At 35.8% G+C, this 26,974-nt stretch overlaps 2 protein-coding genes and 1 non-coding gene across 3 annotated transcripts in view; all 3 read right to left on the bottom strand.

Annotated features, from left to right (window-relative positions):
• LOC123537780 (ras-related protein Rab-5C-like) overlaps nucleotides 1-12,482 on the bottom strand; it is a 329,876-nt gene extending 317,394 nt beyond the window's left edge. The window contains exon 1 of the mRNA XM_053530419.1: nucleotides 11,969-12,482. The gene's annotated coding sequence lies outside the window, so the exon portion shown is untranslated. The remainder of the gene's footprint in view (nucleotides 1-11,968) is intronic.
• Nucleotides 12,483-17,756: 5,274 nt separating this feature from the next.
• LOC123538614 (glyoxylate reductase/hydroxypyruvate reductase-like) lies at nucleotides 17,757-21,896 on the bottom strand. Its single transcript, XM_045322833.2, has 4 exons — nucleotides 21,365-21,896; nucleotides 20,133-20,303; nucleotides 18,913-19,005; nucleotides 17,757-18,350 (listed from the first exon to the last, which is right to left on the bottom strand). Exons 1-4 carry the CDS (start codon nucleotides 21,678-21,680, stop codon nucleotides 17,848-17,850), a joined length of 1,083 nt encoding a protein of 360 aa, XP_045178768.2. The 5' UTR covers nucleotides 21,681-21,896; the 3' UTR covers nucleotides 17,757-17,847.
• LOC123539538 (U5 spliceosomal RNA) lies at nucleotides 21,800-21,916 on the bottom strand. The gene has a single exon (XR_006684006.1). It is a non-coding gene; the product is annotated as a U5 spliceosomal RNA (small nuclear RNA).
• Nucleotides 21,917-26,974: the final 5,058 nt, after the last annotated feature.

Raw genomic sequence — 26,974 nt, forward strand, 5'->3', positions numbered from 1 at the left:
TATCAAACGACATGCGATAATCACAAATTTTATTATAGTCTTCAGATTTTTTTTTGCTCTGTAGAGCTAGTTTTCTTACTTTCTTTGAAATTTCCTTTTTGAAATCACATGTCAGATCTATGCTTGACATGTTGGTAGCATTTTCATAATGAAATAAAAATGTGATTGAATTTGTCATGGATACTTAGATCATACACCACCACTAACCTTTTTCTCTAAGAGTGCCAGTTTCATCTGAAATATGCAAGCAACCTACATGCATGAAAGCTACAAAGGTTTAGCTTGATACCAACAGTTTTTAAGGTCTTATGGAATTTTCTGTAACGTAAGACAATGCGTCATTTTGTCAAAAATAGCTGTGGCGACATAATATTCTATCAGTTATCCTTAATGTAGCCTTGTGTTTTGTCCTGTTTTGTCATTTACTACTCTGATCTACATGCAAAATACACATGTAAACTGTTAAATGTGTTCCTCTGTGTTTACCTGACTGCTAGAAATTAGCATTTTTTTAGGCTACAAAATAAATACGCAGTTTTCGGAGGAAAAATAAACCAAAACAGTGAAAATGTGATATGTTTTCTCCAATTTAATTCATATTCAGAGCAAAAGTGAAATAAATTTGTCATTTTTCTATCAAATTCTAATCAAAGTAGCCCATTTCAACTCGCATCTGGCCAGATTTCGATGTTTGCCAGTGTTCACTTACACGATTTTTCCCAAATTAAATCATTTTTTTTTTCAATTAAACGAAATTTTCCCAGTTCATTTTTCCAACCATTAACACAACAAAGATCATGCTCCCTTCTTCTGATAAAAAAGACAGTAGTATTTTCTGTAAAACATGAGCGAAATAATTAACCCTTACCCTGCTAAATTTCTATAATAGACTGTTCCATCTTCCAATTTGGGCAGTACCATTAACTGTTAAAAGGGGTGTTTACCAAAAAGATACTGACTGAATGGCGAACAGTGCAGACCATGATCAGACTGCACGGATGTGCAGGCTGATCTTGGTTTGCACTGGTCGCAAAGGCAGAATCACTTGCCGCCAGCAGGCTAAGGGTTAATAATTCTGACAATAATACAATCAGTTAAAAATATTACGCTTTACGTATAGATTAAACACATTTTTACATTCCTATTTACATTTCTGTTTAGTTCTTTTCGTAAAACATGTCAGCCACGCGCTATAAAGTGGCTGGGGTAGCAGCAACGTGACCCGCACCTTGCATTTACTATAGAATAGAAACGAACGTTCAACTGTGGAATGATATATAACAATTAAACCAAGGTTAATTTTTTTGACGGCTATCCAATAAAAGATTTATTTTTTACCTCGTCCATAGAACCATGTTCCCGCACGAGACAGTGTCTCGTCTGCTGTGAAAGAAATGCAGCCAAAGCATTCCTTTGTTTGCGGCTGGTGAAATACTCCAACACATGTCTGTGCTACTGTACAAAGCAGTGAGCACTGGATTTCACTTTGTACAGCTGTTACATTAAAAATATTTTGGGAAGCCTGACATGTTATCCCATCTAAAGCGTTGATTCTTCTAAACTGGATAAAATCACTGGTAGGTTTAACACTACAAAATCTACCGAAAATGTTGAAAATCACAATAACGAAATTAAAAACTGTGATCTCCATTATGCGTACAGATAGTATACTTTTATGGAAGAATGTTTAGCCGCATAGTTATATTTTTACGCATGCGTGTTGAGTGCCATTTTAGATCTCCCCATAGAGAACAAATCATAATGATTATTAAGTTAATTTTTTCATTCTTTTTTCAAGAGCTTATATGTATTCAAGCATTTGATGTTCGGAATGGTATAATGAAGTTACATAATGGCATTTTCAACGGTATTCATTGAAAGTATAAATAATATATGAAACATTTCTCACGTAACCATGCATTAAAGTAACTTGATGCTTTGCTCTTCAAAGTTGTGCATTTGAAATTTCTGGATTCTTTATTAGTAAACCATGATTAATATCCTGTAATCAAAATCAATAGGTTGACAAAATGTAAATTTACGCTTAAAGAGTCCTTTTGTGATACATTTATGCATTTGTATCGTGGGCCAAGATACATATTTTAACATTTTAACGCCACCAGAAATTACTGGAAAAGACCAGTCAGACTGTATACTGTATTGATCGCTTATACCACTAATTTATTGTTATTTTGTTGCTTAAACATGGTAATATACTCAAAATAGTTTCACTGAAAACAATATGAATCCTTATTATTTTATTATGCCACAATTGTTTTAGTAAGACTTAGTCAACCTCCAGTGATAGCACTACATGGATGGTTTTCGTTCGTTGACATCTTTATTTCAGTTTAGGGCGTAAATAGTTACTAATTACTGGGAGTTCACACAAAAAACCGGACCATTTGCCAAAATCCCAAACAGCAGTCTTTGAACAATACCTAATTCAGTTCATGTCTATGAGAAACTGGAAGACTGAAAGCATACGTAGATGGGGTTATTATTTGTTTGAATTGTGGCAAAATTAAAAAAGAGTATATGTAATATTTTATGTATGAATAAGTGAAACCTAATTTAGATTTAATTTGGCAAATAGGAATTTAATTAAAAGATAATAAGGCGTAAAAATTGTTTGTTTCCGGTATCCCGACCTACCCTAAATTTTTGGCCCGACCCTAAATGTTTCAAGTTATGGCCTTGGATATTTTGTTTCAACTTTTTTAAAACAAAATTTCAAAACTGCACTTTATTTGCTTTAAACATGGTCAGTGATGTTAGAAATCAACTTACTGATGCTCTAAATGTATAACCCCTTTATTTGTATTCATTTTTGACAAAAAAAAAATGTAATTTCCGAACAGTTTCAAGTTAAAATGTCGCAGGCGCGTTGCGAAAACTCGACGTTGAAGCAGCGCTAATGTATCGTGTTTTCGCCCCGCGCCTCCGATATATCAGTTAATTAATCTCGCCCCGCGACCCCGCTAACTATCGTGTTTTCGCTCCGCGCCCCAGCCAAATAGCGTGTTTTTGCCCCGTGTCCCCGCCATTTTATCTTGTATATTCTCGTGTTTTCGCTCGGCGGGGTCGCGGGGCTAAAACGCGAAATGGCAGAAATCAGCTACCATAGTATCGTCATCAATAGAACAAAGAAAGTGTTGTATCGTAATCGGCATAGCCAAGATAAAGGGTACCCCTGATGTTGCACATGTGGTGAATTTTAAACTCAATCAAAATTTCATATCTTATCATGTGATTTCAAGGTACATCCTTTGAGCACAAGAATCTATCAGGGTTTTCTTCAATTATGCGAAATAAAAAAGTTACGGATGCTCAAGGAACCACACCTCTTAGGGCATTCGAACTCTACATGCCAAAGCACAACATACCTAGATAACACAGAAAAAGTTATTCATGGTGTTGAAAATAAGTTAAATAGTTGCATTAAGATGTTTTCAATATTGCTTTCTGGAATATAAAGTTGATTTTATGAATTTCATAATATATCCAGAGCTGGATATCAAAGTACCATCAAATGAGACAATATGCACTGCCTTCCAATTTACATTATGAACAGAAAACTAAGAAGAGTATGGCAAGCTTCCTTGAAACCTATTAAAAAATATGTATATAAATAGAACTAAAGTTTTCAGATAATAACTTTAAACACTTTTCTGATACAGAACCCAATACAAATTGATATCAGGGCCTACGGACTCTACATCCATGTATGGTTACTAGTAAAATAGTTGCTGCAGTATAATATTTCATAGTCAGTTTCCAGAATTAGTGATATTTTCTGACAGTCTTATAATTCTTACATCATTTAAGAGCATTATATAACTAACAATTTTATTATATTTCTTTTTGCATTTTGATTATTTAAACTTTGTGAAGACACAAGTGAACAAACTGTTTCATCATAAGAAGAACATGAACAAACCATTGAAATGTGTCAGTGTACCTCACTTTTGGTTTCAACAGGAAGATTAATCACATTCTAATATGACTAACAATGCTTTAATCCTCACGACGATATTATGTTGACGTCTCGTCAATGTGATATTTAGCGCCATGTACCCATCAAGAAATAGCACTTTCAAATGTCATGAAATATTTAATTTAATAACATGTTTTAAACAAAATGTCACATTGCACAAATGTGTTGATTAATTTACAAACATACTTAGTTATTTGCTTTGCTAAATATTTCACAATAATTTTCATCCGAATTGAACTCTACCGCAAGACGTATTATCATTTCCGGTTCTGGTGTGTATAAACAAAGACCTACTATTGGCGCCATGCTTGCGCGAAGAAACGGTTCCATTATGATTAACCGTACTATTTTGCCCTGTAATTTCAAATATATTAAATACTTAAAAAAATATCATTTAAGTCTTCTTTCAAATAGACTAACCTTAGAGCTTCTCAAAAACATCAATAGATCAGTTCTATCCACAGTATGTGAATATTTACATCGCTTCAGTCCAACCCTAGTTTCGCAAAGAAACCTGAATTTTCGCGCCTTTTCATTGTTCAGGCGAATAATTCAGTCTCAGCGCATCCGTGTACCAAAAATATATTTGTATCAGTGAAAGGTTATTTAAATACCAACAAAATGGTGTATGTATAAGTTTGGTACACAAATGCGCTGATGCTGACATTTGATAAAATACGTTTCCAGGTGGACGGATTGGAGCAGAAAAATGTCTATACCCCACCCACCTGATTTATAAGCTCATCCGTAAATCATGTTCGTTTACCGGTGAAACAATCGTCATCACATGCCTGTTAGTGTTTAAACGTAAACATCCTTTCTTTTTAAAAGTTGAACACATAAATATAATATTAAGAACTCGAATGAAAAATATTGTAAGAGCCTGTCACGGACGTAGATCTACATACACGATATAAATATAAGCTTTTAAGCATGCATTGTCGTTTGGTTATAGAGCATTGTGTTTACAATTACATGAAAGTTTTAACACAGTAATGTTTCTGGTGACGCGAAAATATAACGTTAATACTTAATTTTCTATAAGCACGCGGTCATTACCGAAGGAGCATCATTGAAGGCACGTGCAGTTTTCCCGCCAAAATACAAAGAAGAAACGTCTGCTTCCGGTTCTATCAAGAAGGCCCGATATTTACGCATATTCATTCTTTTATTATTCACGTTTCCATCTTAACATTCACATATGTAGGTGTGTTCAACCAAACATTAGGAAAATCTTCCGAACAATGTACGAAAATGTATATATCGACCTAGCAGTTTCTACTGAAATATGGTTTCGGAAGAATCATGTCGAGTCATTAAAACATACACGTATCATGCCCCGACGCCGATAAGGCTTGTCATTTCCTTGGACATGATTTATGGAAATTTTGTCAACCGGTTTTAGAATAATGATTTCACACAGAACATGTTTTAGTAAACTTGTTTTAAAGGCACTGACCTCCAGATCGTACGACAACAAAAAAGAAAAAAGTAGATATGAGAAAACTATTGCAATATTTCTTAAGGTTTTAAAACTTAGATACTGACAGAATATGTTATAAAAACACCTAAGAATTAGTTGATTTTGCGATTTTTTTCCCGTTCAAAATATCGGTACACTGTAGGTAAACTGCCTTTATATTTATTTAACGACCGTTACACGCATATTTCTCAGTGGTGTATTGATCAGGGACCACAGGAAAAAATTTATTGCCGCGGCGGCCCGGGTTTGATTCCCAACTCGAACATGTTTCTCTCTCTCTCTCTCTCTCTCTCTCTCTCTCTCTTGATTTGCATTTTAAGACAGATTAGAAACAAATCTCGTGTACTAATGTTCAAAATATGACCAAACTTAAAGCGAAAATCTGGATGTCAGTGCCTTTAAATGGCTAAACGCTAAAGTACTGTTTAACGTATAATGGAAATAACTAAGAATGGTAAGGTTTAAGAAAAGATATGACATACTACGCAGGTCACATTTATTTTACTTCCACGTAAAATAAGTTTTAAAGAAGTTTTTTTTTACGATGCTGGCTTTGTCATTAATACTTTAAACTGCAAGAATGCACTTATTTCTGATAGATCTGTCTATCATTTGCATTAATCTGTGGGCAAAATATGTCTGGAAACTATTAGACGGTAAGTTCACCTTGCAAATCAAATGTACACGTGGCTTTTGTCTTTGATCATGTTCAACATAAATCATGCAAGTATTTTAAAGAAATTGATGTTCACTATTTTATAGTTTAACTTTGCAGTGATACGCATGTGAATTAACTGAACAATTCGACAGAAAAATAGATAAACCGTGCATGGACAGTTTAAATAGTTCAATTACATGTAAGGCCACATATAACAGTAAAGAAAACATTTGCGTAATACTGCAGTAAATATGATTGTGTGCGACATTAGTGACTTCCCATAATTATAAACGAGAATTACAGTTGGGAATATTATGATGTTGGTTTTCTTAGCGACTTACATATTTTCTTGTAAATAAGGTTTCTTTAGGAGCGCAATATTATCCGCGAAAGAACGAGTGCATATATCCACATACAAAGTTGATAACCTTTTTATTACATACCCACTATCAAATAATTAATTTATATCTAAATTATCGTTCTGTAACGAAAGACAGGAAAAATACGAAAAGAATTTCTCCGAAAATGTAATAAAACAAATCAAACTGACGCGCATTAATATTTTCAGCGAATATGATGTCAGCTTGTTGTCGCAACGTGCACGTGGACGCCATGTACGTCACGCGATTCTTTCCATTACAACGTTAAGAAAACATTCCACGTCCGATATGAAAGCGTCCCACGTCAATAGGCGTATATCACCAAAACACAGAAAATGAATGCCATTTGTAAAGAAATAAAAATAAACAATCCACCTAGTTATGTGAAATTTCAACACTCGCACGCTATTGCAAATGCATCAAAACAAACATGTGTAACAGTTCTTTGAAAATGGTGAGTTTTTAAAGGCGTTTGACTGTCCGAAAGTGGGACCCCTTTAGGCAGTCCTTTTCCGGAATTCAATGTTTATATCAGTATTCTGACACTTGTTTTGTAGTTTTTTTAATGATAGCGTGTATATTACTCTACAAAACAAGTGTCAGTATACAGCTTTTTCAGAATATTTTAAGTACAGGACAGTACGGCAGAACATGTAATGGTCAGGTAAAATATTGGTAACGATGAATGTGTTTGTAAAATATTTCTGTGTTTTGGTGATAAACTCCTAAACCTTAAGCAAAACAACGGTTCAAGCATGTTGTGCTTACGACAGCAGTTTCCCACAACCCTCTTCTGGCCCCTGTGAGTTTTTCTTAACCACGGTATCGCGGATTGTATGTCATTTTGTTTTCTAAATATGTTCCTAGTCAAAACGCAATACAAGGCACCGCGATTTAAATTCTTATTCAAAAGTAAACGCTTTAGCAGTTATATATTGTCTAAGAATTTCTACCCATTCAAATTCGTCGTCGTACGACTTATGAAAGAGTCGTAGTCGTAGTTTTATTATCTAGTCGTATACTTCGTTCCAAGACGAATCTATTGGTTTATACTTTTTATAACTTTTGTCCAGTAACAAACCCGCCAATCTAAATTATTTAGACCCACTATTTTTCCGATAGAATGAACCTTAAGCACTTCAAAGGTATCCAATACCTATATACGTGCAATAACTCATCTTCTCTCCTTTGTATTTTCGGGAAGTAAACAAATGAAAATGCCCAAGGTCACTGTTGAACAATAAGTAATGTCGATAGCTGCCAAAAACTTGGTCCAGCTACAACAGTAATATGGCACTTCTCAGTGTTACTTTAACTCATTCTATTTCTCACAGTCACATTCATTTCACACTTCCGCAATTCTTCACACATTAAGCATCACTCCAACACCGGAAAGGATTACTTATTGCGTCTTGTACTTTACACAATATGGACATTGTAGTATAAACTGTGATATCTAATTATTCAATGTATGCAAATAAGACATCTAGCGATTGCGCAAAACTAAAGATTATTGCAACGATGCTTTTAAGATTTTCCGCGGAACTGTTGCATTAATTTGTCTATTTATTCATTTTAAGTTACTCTCTTCTTTAATGGTATGATGTCTTGTACTTTTAGACATGAGGTAAATTGACTTACTGAAACCATTACAACTGAATTCCCGACATATGTTTGAATTTGATAAAGCTAAATTTATCTTTAAAAGAAAAACATACTCCCATATCCATGATTTATCCTTTATTTGCTTTCCAACTTACTGGCTAAAGTTTGATTGGGTTAAAAATTTCATTTTTGACGATGTTATATTAAATGGCGCGATCTTATTTATTTATATCTATGAGAAATACGCGTATGATTTTACCAATATATACATGATATATTTATGCGTCATGTTAAAACATTATGGTATATCAATATGTTTTACTGGATCTGCGCAAAATCACTTAAACTGATAATATAATACATGAAAAAAATGTAAATTTCAATTTTACGTTGAGCCTTACGTAGGAGTTAGTTAAAATGAAACTATGATTTTAATGTAATAATACTTCTCAATTTGATACCGTTTCGTCATGCTGTAATTGTTTCTTTAAGATCTTTTAAGTTGTTAAAACAGTATTCAGCATTTTTTTCTGTTTTAGTGATTACTGAAACTGATTTCCAGAATTATGCACTTTAACAATGCTAGGTTTGATAAACATATGTACGAAACTACATTACACATCATTAATTTTTTAGGTACACACCGTATGTATACATGAAATACAATCTGTGTGACTGTTCATATAATTATTATATATTATACAACTTCAGTTTATGACTGTATCTTAACTGGGGTGGAAAAATAATTCAAAAATGTTTCGTTATTGAAAATTGTTCAACTGTATTTTTGTCATGTAAAAAGAGTGCAATTTCAGTTAAAGGCAGATTAACATTTTGTTATCTTTGTATTTATCTTTCGGCGGTAAAACGCTGATGCATTAATACATGAAAATCAAACATGTATAAAATTACACGACCGTAGCCAGTGGATTTGCGACGTACCCCATTTTTTTCGGCGCAGGACATTATTTTGTTTTGGTAAATATGCACTATAATTTTCTGTCTCGAGTCGCCAATATACATTTATTTATTGTATGATTAATCAGTAACTGTACATCTCGGTAGATAGATGAGCTAGCAAATCATTTGCTACTATACTGAAACAAGAGATTTAAAACGAATTTGAATAGTATCTAATATCAACTGATTTTTGTGCTATTTCATAGAAAAATGCGGTAAAATAATCGTCTTTAGCTGACACTGAAGTTGATCGTAAATTAGACGAAAAACATTCTTGACATTTTTCTCAAAAGGAGGGGTACAACAGTTCCAACACTAGCTATACTCACTATTTGAAAATCTAAATTATTGCCCCCCCCCCCTCCCCCCCAACCTCTCCCGCGCCAATACCGCATTTTCTCTTCGCCCCTTTCTTAATTAAAAAAAATGTAGCCAGAGGAAAAATTAAAACAAAACTTCAATACAATGGCACGTTACTATTTTTGCAACAAGGAAAGTGACCAGGAAGTACATGCGCTATTTAATCGTCGTTAGAAATACAGTAGTCTATCTGTTTTAATATGTTCATTATCATCATTTTCCGTTTGTTGTTGTTGTTGTTGTTGTTGCTCCTAGGTGTCAAATGAAAGTTCACTAAACAGTTTTGCAAATAGGCTGATATCCCTTTTTATACTTGCCTTTATTTTTACATTCAAACTCATATTTATTAACACCGAAACAGTAAGCACTGAAATTCAGTAAAATCGCATATCAAAAGCTAATTATCTGACTCTGTAGATTTTTTTAGAAAAAGTACGTCTGTAAGGGACACTATCTTTGAAGTCCTCGGCATTCTACTGACGTTAATACTGTACTTATGATTTTGTTGCATAGTGTTTTAGAAATATTATTTGTCTTGAATGTTGAGAAATTAACATGCCAATGCTCCTGTAATGATGTAACTATTTCATGGAAAGAAACCCAGACACATCTAAAAAGAAAACTGCTTTTTGTAAATTTTGACTAACCCTGTGTGCCTGCAACTTAATTAAGCGTTCTATCACTTTTAGTCATGTTGCTGCTGTTGTATATAAGTTCATTGTTAGTCACCATTGGTAACCCATAAGTACGAATCCTCCGGAAGACGGTAAGTAATGTTGGTTGGAGGATAGTGTCTGGTACAGAATATAGGCTCCAATTTCATAAGTGTTAAGAAGCCCCGCACAGTACTCTCATCCCAAAGTTTGTAATTTTTAGTCGGAAGAGTGAGGGCTCGAACTCACGAAACCCTGGTTTCGCAGTCAGACAGTGGTATCACTGGACCTCTGCGTCCGCTCCATACAGAGTCACGTGTTAAAGACCATCGTTCATTCACAGGACACTAATTGTGTAAACATTTTCTCTGCTTGCTTGCTTGCATGGTGAAATATAATATACTTGAAAGCTTAAATGGCCTACTTCTTTAACCTCCAATTACATCTATACTACATAAATTTGTATACATACTACAGGAATGATATTAATTGTTACATATAAAATATTTATTGTAGATAATCTTCCTTGTTGGGTATTTAAAACGCTTTATTACACTGAAAACTTACTTTTAGCGAGATATTAAGTCAGTTACCACAGATACGTATTACCTATTCATGCCGCCTTCGCTTTGCCCAGTACCCAAATCGAACATATGACCTATTTCTATCAGATTTATTTTCTCTTTCTCCACTGCAACATTTGCAAGGTAAGGTAATTGTTGACAGAGGTAGATCTTTCCTATGAAAGGTTGGGGATAATACTGGTATCATGGTATACATTAACCCTTAACCTGCTGGCGGCAATTGATTCTGCCTTTGCGACCAGTGTAGATCATGATCAGCCTGCACATCCGTAAAATGATCATGATTTGCACGGTTCGCTATTCAGTCATCACCCCTCTTAACAGTTAATGGCACTGTCCAAATTGAAAGATGGACATGTTCATTATAGAAATTTAGCAGGGTAAGGGTTACGGCAGTTTAGAGGACAGATAGAGTTTGGATGATTCAACATACTTCTAGAGAACCTCGGTGGACCAATGGAGATTATTTTGTGAGACCGGAGTCATTGAATATGTCATATTGTTATCAATCGACGCTACATAGTTTTTGCTATATTCAACACATGTACTTTACTGATCTAAAGCCAAAACTTGGAAAAAAGTGTCAGTGCATTTCTTATTATGACATTTCATAAAACAATGAATGGCTTGCCGTAAAAACTATCTGCCATTAAGTCCTTCGGGCCTCGGTCAAATAGAGCTGACAATATTAACCAACAGGCCATTCAAGAAGTGTATACTGTTACTTTTTATACGAAAAAAAAAAACAACAAAAAAACCCCCCACGAACTATGAAGGGGGAAAGTAGTGAATTCACACCGAACTGGTTTAATTAAGTACTGAACACTTCAGACTTTGGTCAGAACTAAGGGTCGATTGCGCAGAAGATGACATTTAAATCCGGTCTTATAAATGACATATATGCATTCATGATTGACTCACTTAGGATTGGCTAAAATAGGGAAGGGATAACTAAAGAAACTAGAAGGTCTTAGTGTTTCTCAAATCTTTTTCATGAACTACAGTTCCACTGATTGCAAAACATAATGTCAAAAATGGTGTATTGTTTTGCTTTCCCAATATTTATTGATAAAGTCCAGTTTAGTTGATGAACACAAAGAAAGCTGTTACTTTTAGAGTATGTTCGTGCATAGAATCATCATATATTAGTCAGTTAGAGACTGAATTTGTTCAACGTGTATGTTTCAATTCTTATCACCGCAATTATATTAGTCAAATACTTACTCTAATTTACATGTACATTTATATATAACAGGATGTCTATAATCTAATGAAAATATCCCCTTACCTTTAAAGATAAGTTATCTCCATACAGTCATATTTAATGTTAATTCTTCACTGTCGAGTCATTAAAGTTACTGAGACTTTCACCTCGGTTAACTGTCATACATGTAACACAGTATCAATCTGACTAATAAATAAATCCGAAACAATACACGCGTTAATGTTACTTAAAAGATAACCAGTAACTTTACAATTCACATAGTATAGACAATATTTAGAATAGTAGCTTCCGATGAGATAAAAGCTTTGATATTATATGAAGGTTGCACTGATATTTCACACTAGTTTATGAAATGTTACATGTAACCAGTGATGATACGCCCCCTAATAATGTAAACTTGTCGTTTGCTTAAATCCGTTCTCTAGATTATATTTTCCTACTTGTGTGTGTGCACAAATTTAAACAAGGATGCACGTTTTTGCCAATAAATTCATTTCATACCGCGAAAAAATGAAATATAGTTTTATTTCAGTCATATCTTTAAGTCATCCATTATTCTGTGTCTATCCGCTTTGTCACGGACGTATATTCGGATGAACTCGGCGATCAAGGAAGGTTGTAAATGACATTGAAAAGTTATATAATCCCTACTTGTGAGGAAAATTTCATTTACGAACAGAAAAGTCCTTGAATTTTAATTGTCTAATCTACGTACAGTTAATTAATGTTGTGCTAAAATTACAACAGTTGAATATTTATCATGGTTCAAATCCAATCAGCTTTATTCCAGTGTTAACGGACATGGTCTCCTGTAAAGACAATTTCCACAGTTAGTCTCATTTATCTGTTAAATTACTGGGGAACAGGCCGCGTACTTGGAATCATTTGTCACTCACCAATAATATAGTAGCATAAAGACTAGCAGACTACAAGGATATACTAGTGTGTCTTACGTAGGGGTCATGCATATAATGGTAGATGGGAACAAAAGAACATTTTTCTACAAAAACTTGATTGCAGGCTGAGCTAAAATTGACTCGCTGTCAAAATATTTGCTATGATAATTACCATAATCAGTCAAATTATTGGGGGAACCCCACCACGACTGTTCCTACGGCCCTGATATACACACTTAGGCAAGTACGCATGCGGCTATGAATGCATTCTTTTACTTGATTTCCATGTCTAACTTACATAGTTACTTCCTGTATGTTTGTAATCATGATGTCTGCTAAACATTTAACATTCAGAAAACACTGTCTCTCAGCAAAACAGGTATTTCTGAATTAGTCTACTGACCTACTCACCAGAGATATTTTACAAATATGTTACCCTTTATTTCTTCAGAAATAATCAAACAAGTCCTGATTTCTGAGCTATGTTTTTGTTGTAGATGTAGTGAAATGGAGTGGGGGGGGGGGGGGGGGGGGGGAGTCGGTTTGGGATGAGAGTAGTGCTGTCGTGCTGGGCGAATGTCCGAAACCTTGGGGACAGCAGGCAAATAGCTCTGGGGCTGTTAGTTCTCTACTGTGTCCAGACTTTAGTCTTGAGGAAATCAGTGATGAGTATCCGCAGAGGAGCAGTACATTGACTGGTAACCAGCTTGATGACTGTATCAGATGATGGTGGAGTAATATTGCTGACACCTCTCATGCTAGTAGGCCTGGTAGGAATAACACCATATTTAATTAGTACAGGAGATTATTAAGAGACTGTATCCACTCATAATCTTAGCACTATATGTGTTAGTGCAGATATTGACAACCTTTCTTAGAGCGCCCCTTACAGTTTAGAAAATACGGCAACCGTATCAACCCATAATTCCAACATCCAAAGCAATCTGGCCAGTAATACAAATACTGTATCTACCATTCTGCCGAAGCCACGTGCAATTTAGACAATGTGGATACCGTAGTAATCCTCAAGTCTAGCACCCATATGACTTATGCTATAAATCAGATACCTTACTTACCCTTTCTCTGGATGCCCTCGAAAGAATGGATACTGTAGTCACCCCGTTTCTAGCACTCAATGTGTTCTGTACAATAATGCAGATACTATGTATCTAACTTTTCTCCTAGTTCCATGTGTGCTATAGACAGCACGGATGCTGCATTCATCCCACTTCTGACACCAATATAGCGAAAATGGCCATCGCTATACCGGGTCCGATACTCCTATTAGGGGCGGAAGAGGTTTAACAGACAGTTATGAATACAATGCAGTCACTTACTACTCAAGATGGCCTTGGATTTCAGTTGGTGATACAGAATAGTTTCAGTTGGTGATACAGGATACGTGTAGATTCAATGGAGTCTGAAAGTTAAGCGATGCTGCTCGTCGATGATTGGTCCTCCTGGCCAAGTGATTGGGATCCTCCTCTCTATTAGCTGTTTCTCCTGTGACCTCTTACAGTGATCTAATTAAACTTAACTGAATTCCCACTACAGAACTTTAGATTGTTAAAGATACAAACGATTTATCACAACTAAGTCCTCTGCACGTCGAATAGACGGAACAGTTGTCATGAAAGTTATTTGCTGTATTTGCCAATCAGGGTCCAGTTGAGGTTGTTGAACTAACCGCCGATTAAATTTTGATCCAAAATATTAGTTAATGTGGAAAACACTAGTATGATGTTTTGATTTTATGGTAAGGACAGTTTATTTTTCATATTCCTTAATCTATAACTTTGATTTACTAAGTCTTCTAAAATGTTGAAATATAACCCTAAATGTTAATCAGCCATTAGCTTAATCGCCCGTTAAAGTTTCAAACAACTAGCCGCTAGCTGCTATGTGTGGTGTTTCATATGCAAATTAGTTTTCCTGCTACTTGTAGTGGCCAGCTGCTACGTTTTCCTGCTACCTTAATTGCTGCTACTTGTTACCTGCTTCTGTAGTAGCGGCTAGCTGCTACCTTTTCCTGCTACTTAGCTTCTATTGATAGTGTTTTGTATGCATATTAGTTTTCTTGCTATACTGGTAGCCGCTACCTAGCTACCGAGCTGCTACCTTTGAAATTATTGTAGAATATTTCGTGGATGTCATCTTATCCACCCAGGGTAAACATAGTAAAGTATCATGAAGATTGGACCACAAAAATTAATTAATGTACTATCCCACAGTGTTCAAAACTGAAAAGGTTGACCTAGATATCATGACTAAGACTCATGAAGATTGCAAAAGGAAATCGTCTATGCCTATGATCAGATGACAGGCTGACAGATTACAGACGAATGTAGTCGCTAAAGCTCACCTGATCACACCGAAATTTTGGTGAGCTAAATAAATGTAGAAGTACAAAACACTGGCTCAAAATACAGACCCAAAATCAACAGAAGTGAAAATTAACAAAATATAAACCACTGGTATATTTGGAGACATAATTATTACTGGATCAAGATTTTATTTCATAGAGCTGTCATTGACAGAAAAGTTTGTATTGATATATCAATTGGCAAGTATCGATGATAGAAAATAACAGGCAACTGTCGTTTGATATTAATGTTATCAGGTCGAGGCTGATATGCGCTGCCAAGACCTGATAACATTTGTATCAAAAGACAGTTTTTGTTTTTCTATTTATCATGTAAATCATTCAACCTAACTAGAACAACATATACCCCCATCTCTTGTTTTGTAAAATTGACTTCTGAAGCAAAAATAACTAAATTTATATTTTACGGATTTGAAAATGCATCGACTCCTGGAATATCTGGATGAAACAACATAGCAGCGCTATCTTGAATTCAACTTGGACAATGTTTTTGACTTTCTGACATTCTTATAAAAACTAAGAGAGAGAGAGAGAGACTCAGAGAGACTCTTACCTGCGTGAAAATAAAAAAATCACCCTCTTGAATAAATCAGAATATATAACATTTTACACATTTGAATCGGGCAACTACATCACATGTCCCAAGCACTGAACATTTCATTTCCACCTACCGACATTGTGATATCATGATGAATGTTAGGGGTCCTACACAATGACATCAGATTAAGTGCTACTTTATTGCTATGGTAGCAGGTAGCTGCTGTCATATTAGACTTAATGTGCCACCAAAATCTCTTTGTCGCTACCTTATGTCTGTGCTAGCAGGTTCCTGATACCGAAAGTGGGGTCTCTACTAGTAGTGAGTAGATAGCAGGTACATAGCAGATACTCGCTACCACCTGCTTCTTTCCTGCTACTAGTTCTTGCTATCAAAAATAGAAGTGACTAGGTAGCAGCTTGGCTTGCTAGCCGCTACCTTTGTTTCTATAAGGGTACTTGTTACCTATTTCATAAAGATAATGCTAAAACTGTTGGTTATCATGTTGTTTTAGGCGGCCATATTGGAAATAAGTCAGGCATATTGGATATATGATGTAATACTGGGTTAAAATGCTGTAGAGGATTATGTCTAATGAACGTTGTTTTACTTTTCTGTTATCATATCAATGTTTGACACACTCAGATGCAGTATAAAATATACTATGAATCAATTCCTGAAATTCCCTCAAGTTATGGCGGCCATATTGGATTTGGCAGCCATATTGGATATATATTGTTTCAGATATAATTTTCAGTGACTGGTAATAGACTCTGCCTATATCCTTTAAAATTTTGACATGTTCAGATAAGTATATATGAAGCTATAATGGAATTCCAAAAATTCGCACTTTCGTTTCATTTTTTCAATATTTTACCCCAAAAATAGGGTATTTGCATCATTGGATTTTGGTAGATTTTTTATATGTCATTCCTGATATGCTATAGATCACACATGCCAAAAATCATTTCTGTGCAAATTTTTTCCCCTAAATTTCATATTTTTACTGGACTAAGAGAGGTTTGCGAAGGGGCAGAGGAGCACTTGATGTGTCAATGCATTAGGGAAGCTCCATAAGTACATTGAGAAGTACTGAGTTTTATTGAAATTAAAAGAACAGTTATGAATCCCATCATACGAAAAATATGTTACTGAGAGAGGTGTGGAAGGGGTGGGGAGGAGTGATTCTATCAGTGGATTGACAGGTAGGCTCAATAAGTATATTAAAAAGTTCTTAGTTTATCAACATTTAAGAAGCAGTTATGAAACCCGCCATATTGAAAAATATGCCAATGAGAGGGGCATGTGAGGGGATAGGTTATCAAAAGATTCAATTTGGAAGCTCAATAAGTATATATTGTAAATTTCTGAGTTTATTGAAATTTAAGTAATGAATCCCAAAAATTGTTAAAATGTAATTGACAGACCAATCTGGCCTAGATTCTGACTTTCAAAAAGGTTTTAAATTATGCCTAAATTTAACGATGAAAACAGAAACTTTTGTACATTCAATAAATTCCAAGAAATATCATATTTTACCACCTCGGTGTATCTGTGCCAATAGTGTCAATAGATTAAAGGTATGCACAATTCAGAACCAGCCTGGGATGCTCTAGCTAACTTTAATCATATGGTAAATTAAACAGCAACTGTTTAAATTGTAAATGAAACTACTGGTCTGTATAGAAGCACATGTTCTAATTTGGCACAAAGTGTGGTTTTAATTTAAATACACGTCGTAACAAGTATTTACTAGCAACAGCGAAAAGGCCACAAGCCTTCATGATGAAAGAAAACATACTTTACTCAAATAAAAAAAAATCATTTTTCCAGATAATAACAAATAAAACTACAAGCCATAAGCCTTCATGATGAAAGAAAACATACCTTAACTCAAATAAAAAAAATCATTTTTCCAGATAATAACAAATAAAACTACAAGCCATAAGCCTTCATGATGAAAGAAAACATACCTTAACTCAAATAAAAAAATCATTTTTCCAGATAATAACAAATAAAACTACAAGCCATAAGTCTTCATGATGAAAGAAAACATACCTTAACTCAAATAAAAAAATGAATTTTCCAGATAATATCAAACAAAACTACAAAGTCGGTTTTAAGACTATTTCACCTCGGCTGGCATAGTATTACCATTCAAAGCTTCCATAATATTTGTTGCGCACAGTTCTGACATTGCATTCCTCGACTTCAATGTTGCACTAGCGATATGTGGTAATATTACACAGTTGTCCAACGAAAGTAGCGGGTGATCTGTTGGGAGTGGTTCTGGAGTAGTCACGTCTAACCCCGCCCCTAGAATTTCTCCTGATATTAGTGCTTGGTATAAATCATCCTGATTTACTAGTCCACCACGGCTCGTGTTAATAAAAATAGCAGTTTTCTTCATTTTCTTAAATGCCGATGAATTCATTAAGCCGATATTTTCTTCAGTGAGCGCGCAGCAACCAAGAACAAAATCAGACTCCTCCAAAAGCTTATCTAAATTTGCATAATCTGCCGGAAGCTGGTTCGCATATTCCTTTTCCTCTGCGTCTGCGTAAAGAATCTTTGCTACGCCGAATGGTTTCAGTCGTTGTGCAACGGCAAACCCAATTCTTCCGAGACCTGATATCATAAACAAGCAAGTCCTTAAATTCTTTACTACTAGGAATTTGTTATCTTAAAAAAAATCTATTTCTATTTGCATGAAAGAACTGACAACATTCGCAAAGACAATCAATATTACTAGGTGTTCAAAGAATGTAAATAGATTCATGACTGTCTCTCAACCTAATTAGATATCAATACATGTAAACTTTTTCCCATGAAACAATATATGATCATATATAAATGCATGCCCTTACATCCACTCAGCACATGATAATCCAAAACAACGTACGTAATGAGAGATATTCATTATGGCCTAGTCAAAAATCATTTAAGGTTATATTTAAATACACGTACTTCCTGTGTTTTTGTTGGTGAGAAAGAAATATATTTTTTGTCATATGCTTTAAGGTAATAATCCCGTACTGACAATCGGCAATGTCCGTGTGATAACGTCTCTTCCGTATATGATTTCGGGATCCTTCGGCCATATCAGACAGAATGCCGAACACGCATACGGAGAATACGAGAATGAACGGAAATTACCGACAGTCATTACAGGTCCACTACCTTAACATACCTATTACACCGACGGTCGCTCCATCCAAACCCTGACCACACAACCATAATGGCTTCCAAGTACCCCAACTACCGTCCTTCACCGCCTCAATACCTGTAGTAAACAAACGAAAACTGACACGAATTCTTTCAAGATTCAAATTTCAAATTTAGTTTAAATGGGTCCCTATTCCAAGCAAAAATTTTATTTTGCAAACTTTATAAAGTACTTTCGTTTGTTAATAATTACGAAGAAGATAAAAGCTTCCCGATACGGCGATTTCTACGCTGTATTTGTTTTTTTTAATATAATTATATACCGACTGTAACAAAATGGGGCTTCTCTGTCCCTTTTACAGACTCGTGTCCCGAGTGTCTGTGTCACTAACCTTTTACCTTTTTTATGATTAGTAACAAAAGGAAGTACTTGATACAAATATAGATTATATTCATTGAAAAACAGAAGGAACTGTAATATGACTGTCAACTAACATATGATTCATGTATTAATAAATGAGTTGACGTCGATAATCCTAACTGAACGTACATCTGAAAACATGCCCCTTTAAATGTAAAAATGCATATGGATTGAAGGTACAGTGTACACTAGTAATTTTCACGAAACATCTTGACAGGAGCGCTGCAGCTTCAACTGAGGCATCAAAATTTCCATATTGTCATTTCATGTTTTAGTCAATAACTCAAACATTGGTTATACAGGTGACACTGTAGGAAATTTTGATTGAGAAAGTCGTTCATCATGCAAGAGATTGTTTACATGGACAACTTGACCAAGTCAAAGGGACACGTCTCCACACTCATCAACATTCATCAAATCTTTAGTCGCGCCATACGGAATTGTGATACAAATTCAAATGAGTTTGGTAATATTTTACATCATATTTATAAACATCATCCGTTCAACTGAAAATATGATGTTATGTATTAACCCTTAGCCTGCTGGCGGCAAGTGATTCTGCCTTTGCGACCAGTGCAGACCAAGATCAGCCTGCACATCCGTGCAGTCTGATCATGGTCTGCACTGTTCGCTATTCAGTCAGTAATTTTTCAGTGAACACCCCTTTGAATAATAAGTGGTATGGCCCAAATTGAATGATGGACTGGTCCATTTTAGATATTTAGCAGGGTAAGGGTTAAATATCATTAACGTCGCAATCTGCTTTAAAATGTATAGATCATCTCGGAGCAAGTCCTTTTAAGAGAATAATTGATTTTCCTTACCCTCCTTGATTCTTCTGGATACTGTCAATAACAAGGTCACGGTCAACTCGGCAGTCGCATTGGTCAGCACATTTGGTGTGAATCCGACAGGTATACCTCGCTTGTTGCACTCTCCTACATCTACATGGTCATAGCCCACTGACATCGTACTCACGGCCTTAAGGCTCGGACCTAAGTGAGTAAATTCATTAAAACAATATAGTGAAACCGCTCTATATAGTGAACACCTACAGTGAGGACTGAAATGTGTTTGTTGAGTAGAAGTTGTAGTTTTGTAGAAAATGAATCATAAGTTCTAAACATTTCGTTTAATTGGAAAGAACTTACCTGCCTGTATGTGGAAGTATTTTGCCCCCCCCCCCCCCCATGGGTGTCGTTAATAGAGGTTTCACTAAATAGCATTATTAAGTATAAGACTTTCAAAGTTTTTAAAATATAATAAAGTTCTAGTCTTTGGTGACTGTTTAGTCTAGATGTATTCATAAATACATACACACTAAACACATACTATTACATCTATTAAATTAATGCTTGGTTTAACATCATACCGTTACAATGATTGGCAATATGGCGACTTGGGGAAGAACCCAATTACCCCTTCGCGTATCTTTTTTTCTGGCATGGGCGGGCATCTGGGTAAAACAACCAATCTTTGGCTTCCTCATTTGAAAGAATTCTTCACCCAGGTGAAGTGTTTCGAGATCAGCAACCTGAACTGCTCGATCATAGAAGCTCTATGAGCAACATTTACAAAAGACATATTGCCTTCTGTTAAATCGTTACGATCGTCTCATTAGTAGATTGGACTTGTTACCGCCAGTCATAGTCACGTACTCTACTCACTTATATCACTAAATCATTTATTATGTTCAACATGTATCGCGTGAAAACTGCCCCGGTAGAACTGTCGTTGGTCTCAAAAGTGACTAAAGTGTGTAGCCTATTCATTTCACACAGAGTGCAGATAGACTGGCCCCAAAAATTTACTCCGACGTTGTCTGCTTTGATCTTCGAAAATTAAGGGGGTGGTTGGGGGGAGGGGGGGGGGGGGGGGTATATATGGGTATATATTTACACAAATTCGTCTTCACTTTGTACATGATCACAGATTTTCTCACCTCATTGTTGGTACCGCATAATGTTTTTTGACGTCGCATGATAAAATTGTATAGGATGAAAATATCGAGCATATATTTACCCTATCACAAAAACTAAAATACTTTTTTACAAACCTGCACAGTCAAGTATTTCTGCATCTATTTTGTCAGTTAGTAGACAGAAAAGACCATCGACCCCTCTGACACGTTCCTTGAGCTCTCCACGTGGAATAGCGTCATCTGAATTCCACTGTGTTACCTCAGCTTTATTCCTAAGATATTTGATCCCATCCTCGGGAACTTTCCGGGTCACGAACACTTTTGGTAATTTCGTGGCAGAAGACATATTCCTTGTTGTGAAAATGAGTACACTGGACTTGAAATAAGAATTAATTTTCCGTGTGTGAGTATAAGCAGATGACACTAAGCTGATAACACATCTAGGCCGCATATTTGAACTCCTTGATTAATAAAGTTTATGCATCGGCCAACAGCGGATTTTAATGCACACGCATGTAGACGGAGTTTAGGTTAATCTATGTCGTTAACGTCATACACATCGTAATAGTTACCCTTCTTTCGAAAGGCTTCAGAAATAAGTCATTAGACTCATTGATTGTTCCACTGCACGGAAATCTTTAGTAAAAGGCGAAAGATTTATGCGTGTCTGTAGTGAAACCAGAGTTAACTGAGCCAGCACAATTTCATTTATATACTTCATTTTAAATAACGAAATAGTTGGTTATATAAAGAGATAAAAATAAAATATTTTTATTCAGTTTGTAAAACATTTTTATTATTTATCGACAAATAATTGAAAATATAATTATTATGCCTGTTTTGTTTTAAATACTTCCGGAAATATTTTTGTTAAACAAATAAAAGGGAGATAATTCAAATGATGTGTCAAAAATGATACTTTTACTGCCCCCTGGATTCCTTCATAATTACGTTTTCATTTTTTCACACATTTAAACATATTGAGAGAAACAAATATATGTCGTTAATAACGAGCATGTATTTTTAATGTAATAGTTCGGACAGTAAGGCCAATTAATCTAATACCACGTAGACTACTCGCCATTGAATTTCGACATTGGCCTTACTGTCTAGTCTACTAGATCTATGTTTTGTGTCACTTCTCTGTTCAGTCTATCTGATAACGTCTGTGAAGTTTATTTTAAAGAATGTCGGTTAAAAATACTGATTCTTGAGTCTACAACGCTGATTTTAAATTTATTAAAACTTTCCGGAAAATAAATAAACATTTTGATCTGATCAAAGAAGTGTAGTAGCTCTAAAATACCACAGACTCTACGGAGGATCGAAACCCGGACCTCGTGATGTGAAGGCGGACACTCTGACCACGTCGCTAAAGGGTTAACCCAACAGCAAGGCTGTTGGAAGTGGCCTATAACCACTACACTCCTCTCCTCTCTAACATTGAAGAGCCAGGCATCAACTGAACTGCCTATCAGTTTCTAGCCTGAGGCATCAACTGAACCTCCCATCAGTTTCTAGCCCGAGGCATCAAATGAACCTACTATCAATTTCTAGCCTCATCCAAATGCATTAATCCGTCAAACATCCTCGTCGCCATTATAGTAAAATACCACAGACTCTACTGAGGATCGAACCCCGAACCTCGTGATCTGAAGGCGGACAGTCTAACCACGCCGCTAAAGGCCTTTTAGGGTTAACCCAACAGCAAGGCTTATATACTATAACAACTACAGAAGTATAAAATACATTATTTATAGCTCTTTGATCTGATTCAATTGATATGAACAGAACATTAGCAATAACAACAATAAAATAGCGCTATATGTATTTAAAGACACGAAAATACATAGTCTCCTGTCACAACTAAGCTTTAGTGAGACCAGGGAGTTGTTATAGATGGATGTGCTACGGTAGCATAGAGGGGATATAGGAAATATTTTATTTATCACGTGCGCACGCGTTGTTAACACGCGCGCACATATTAGCTACCACGTGCAGGCACGTATGAAGCATTCTCAGATTGGGGTTGGGGTGTGTGTGTGGGGGGGGGGGGGGGGGTGCACACATTTTGAAAATCAGCCTAAAACTGACTCGCTGTTAAAACATTGCTAAGACAGTTACCTTAATCGGCCAAATTATTGGGAGGGGGTGGCCCCCCATGCCCCTCCCCGCTGTTCCTACGGCCCTGACGTGCAAACGTGATAACTAGGTGTATTTTCATGAATGTACTTAATAGATCTAGATACTCATGATGTATATTCCTTTTCAGATTGTGGTGATAGAAAAGATAAATTATTATATTTATAATTAGATCTACTGTAGACCAAAGAGCTAGATCTATATAAATAAGTATTTTATACTTCTTTGTGTAGATCTATTAGATCAAATAAATATAAAATACTTTTTTATAGCTCTTTGATTAGATATATATTTGTATGGCAAAACGACAAAATCGTTAATTATACTTCAAAATAGATCTAGATCTACCCTATAATGCAGTTGCTGTGATGTTACTGAGTGGGTAAATATTAGGGCCTACCATATGCCAACCCTACGCGCGAGGGTAGTGCTCTGTCTTGATCTTGAGTAACCTCCCTTTTACGCAAAACGCCATTTGTAACTCAAGCTGATCTACATGATCATTGATGTTGTAAAACATTTTAGGTAAGATAAGTTTAAAATTTTTCTTGATCTGGCTTATCATTGATTTGAACAAGTCCGTCTAAGAGCAGAGATGAGAGAACGTGCACCATGGCCATGGCTCTAGTGATAGCTAAAGTGACCGCAGCTAATTGCTTTTTTTCTGCTGCATGTATTTGATTTATTTTAATATGACTTATCTATCTATTAGAAAGGAAGATTTCCCTAGTTTCTTTAGAGAGATTACACAGCCATTCAATAGAAAACTGAAAATGAAATTTGAACTCTGCCCAATTCAAATAAATGGTAGATCTGCTTTCATTTTGGAAAACAGTCTGCACATTTTCCGGTCTTAGAAATCATACAGTATATATAAGATAGATCTACCCAATATGCCATACATTAGAATTTTTTGTGGTCACATTTTTTTTGAAATCCGGAAAGTGTTTGCAAGAGTATCCTGTGTACCCTTACGAAATGGTCAAAAAGCTGCGAACATGCGCGAACATGCTGCGAACATGCCGCGAACATACCTATTCGCAGGAAGTATTCGCGGGATATTCGCTGATACCGCGATCATGCCGCGATTGGTTTGATACTAGTTCGCGGGATATTCGCAGGAAGACCATTGATCGCGGCATGTTCGCGAGAAGAACTCAGAAGATTATAATCTTTTGGTAAACTGTTACTGAAGAACTTTTATAAGAGCAGGTAATTGTAGATCAATTAATTTGTAACATTATTTGTAAGGTCACAGTATGAGTCTGATAAGTTAATTACAACCAGATATTCTGGACATGTTTTAGAAGGAAATCTGTGTGCATTACAGACAGTTTTCATAAGTGATTCTTAGAGGCTGATAGGAATATATACTTTTTTGTGGTAAGTCAGAAAATTTATGTTTAATATCTATACTCATATATCTCAGTAAACATAAGGAATTTTGAAAATGAAATAGGTATGCTTAACCTTTTAAAATGCTCCAAATATGATATGAAAAAGTTCAGACATTGACAATTTGAATTTGTTACAACCTCAGTGTTCAAGTTTATTCAATAAATTTATATCCCTGATTCCTACTAATTTATTTGTTTTTGCACTTTTTCTGTACATGCAATTTCTGCAGAGATGGTTTTCAGCTAGTTCGCGGGATGTTCGCAGCAACTAGTTCGCGGGATGTTCACAGCAACTAGTTCACGGGATGATCGCAGCAACTTGTTCGCGGGAAGTTCACAGCTACTTACAAACGAACATCCCGCGAACAATTATACCAATTGTATCAAAAGTGTTCGCGGCATGTTCGCCGGATATTCGCGGCATGATCGCAGCAAACTACGGTATAATATTTCCGTAAGGGTAGTCGAACTAATCAGACAAATACAGTTTGTTTTATATTGGTTATTGCTAATTTTATAATCTAAAGGCACTAAGAATATGCATAAGGCAGTATCATAGCTATCAAGGTTCTTCAAAGGCCACAAGTATGATAGGGGTTCCTCGTGGGGGATCGGGGTGGGGGGTGGGAATGATCAGATTTTTTCAACACATAAAAGACCTGGTTTTGAATCCTCTCCCTCAATGTTTACTTTTTGCGGTGTTTATTCATGCGGTAGAAATGACACGTTGCACCGGTGAATGTAAAAGTTGTATTTAATACGGTATGAAAACACCTAGCCTTACTTTGCTTATGTTTATTGGGATAACTTATTTTATGATCTGTTATTTTATAGTTGTCATCTGAAAGTTATCATGCTGTCCCGAAATGTCCTATTATTTGGGCTAGAAAACACTGTGTCAACATCACTGGGTGAAGTTCGATTAAATGATTTTCTACAAAAATATTGATTGTTTTATTTTTTAAAATGCATGTTACTTGGGATAGTAGGCATGTGAGCGTGATCTAGGGTCGAAATGAGTGTGACACACATGGATATAAATTAGTTATATAGTTTAGGTCGATTGTGAAGCAAGTTCTACTTATATTAATCACTCTCAACAGTTAATTCCTGATGCAGTCCATTGCCATGAGTGTATGAGAGAAGAGAGGCTAGTTTCTCTTTTAATACTGAGAGTCAAGTTAGGGAGCTACTGGTACCTTTTTTCATGTCTTTGGTAAACGTTTCTGCATTTCCTTTCAGGGACCATGAGACTGAAAATGGTTTGCATAAAGTACATATATATATATGGAATGCTCTGGCATACAGTTCTCAAACTTCATATTCTGTTCAGTAACTTAAACCTTACCATGCTAGACATGATTGATTCTGCCTTTGCGACCAGTGTAGATCATGATCAGCCTGCACATCCATGCAGTCTGATCATGATCTGCACTGTTCGCTAATCAGTCAGTATCTTTTTGGTAAGCACCCCCTTTTAACAGTTAATGGCACTGTCCAAATTGAAAGATGGACAAGTTCATTATAGAAATTTAGCTGGGTAAGGGTTAAGAAATCATGAACATTCTGCCTTCAAACTTCATACTATTAGAATGATTGCCTGTGGTCAGAAAATACCTCTGTTCTGTTGGGTGTCTGAGGTTACAGCAACCTGGAGAGACTAAGTACAAATGATTTTGCTCAGAACTATTAGTTGTTAAATTTAATAGGATGATTGCCTGTGGTCAGTAGAGGACCCCAATTGTATTAGGGGAAGTAGGTGAAAGGTCAAGGGCATACTCATGTTGATCTCAGGACTAAAAAAGGGACAGGCCATTATGGGTGGGGGAGTGGGGGGGGGGATATGTATTTTACAAACAGCTCGTGTTTTTTTGGGGTGGGGGCGGGGGGGGGGGGGTCAAAATATCTTTAAAACTATCTATGTGTAGATGCCAAATTTGTACTGTCTTAGCCCCAGTGAAGCACATTGACATCAGGGTTATATGACTATCAGTGACGGTAACATGATTAACATTTATGGTAACTTTCATAAATATGGCTTACATTTTGGCAGAATTATGCCCCTTTTTCACTTAAAAATTTTGGTGAAAGTTCTACATGTAAGCTGAATGCTTTTAAACTGTTTGTTATTTTCTAGGCAGCAAGAAATGAGCTGCACCATGAGAAAACCTAGTGCGTTTTGCGACCAGCATGGATCCAGACCAGC

This window comes from Mercenaria mercenaria, chromosome 18, assembly GCF_021730395.1.
Source record: "Mercenaria mercenaria strain notata chromosome 18, MADL_Memer_1, whole genome shotgun sequence".
NCBI lineage: Eukaryota > Metazoa > Mollusca > Bivalvia > Venerida > Veneridae > Mercenaria > Mercenaria mercenaria.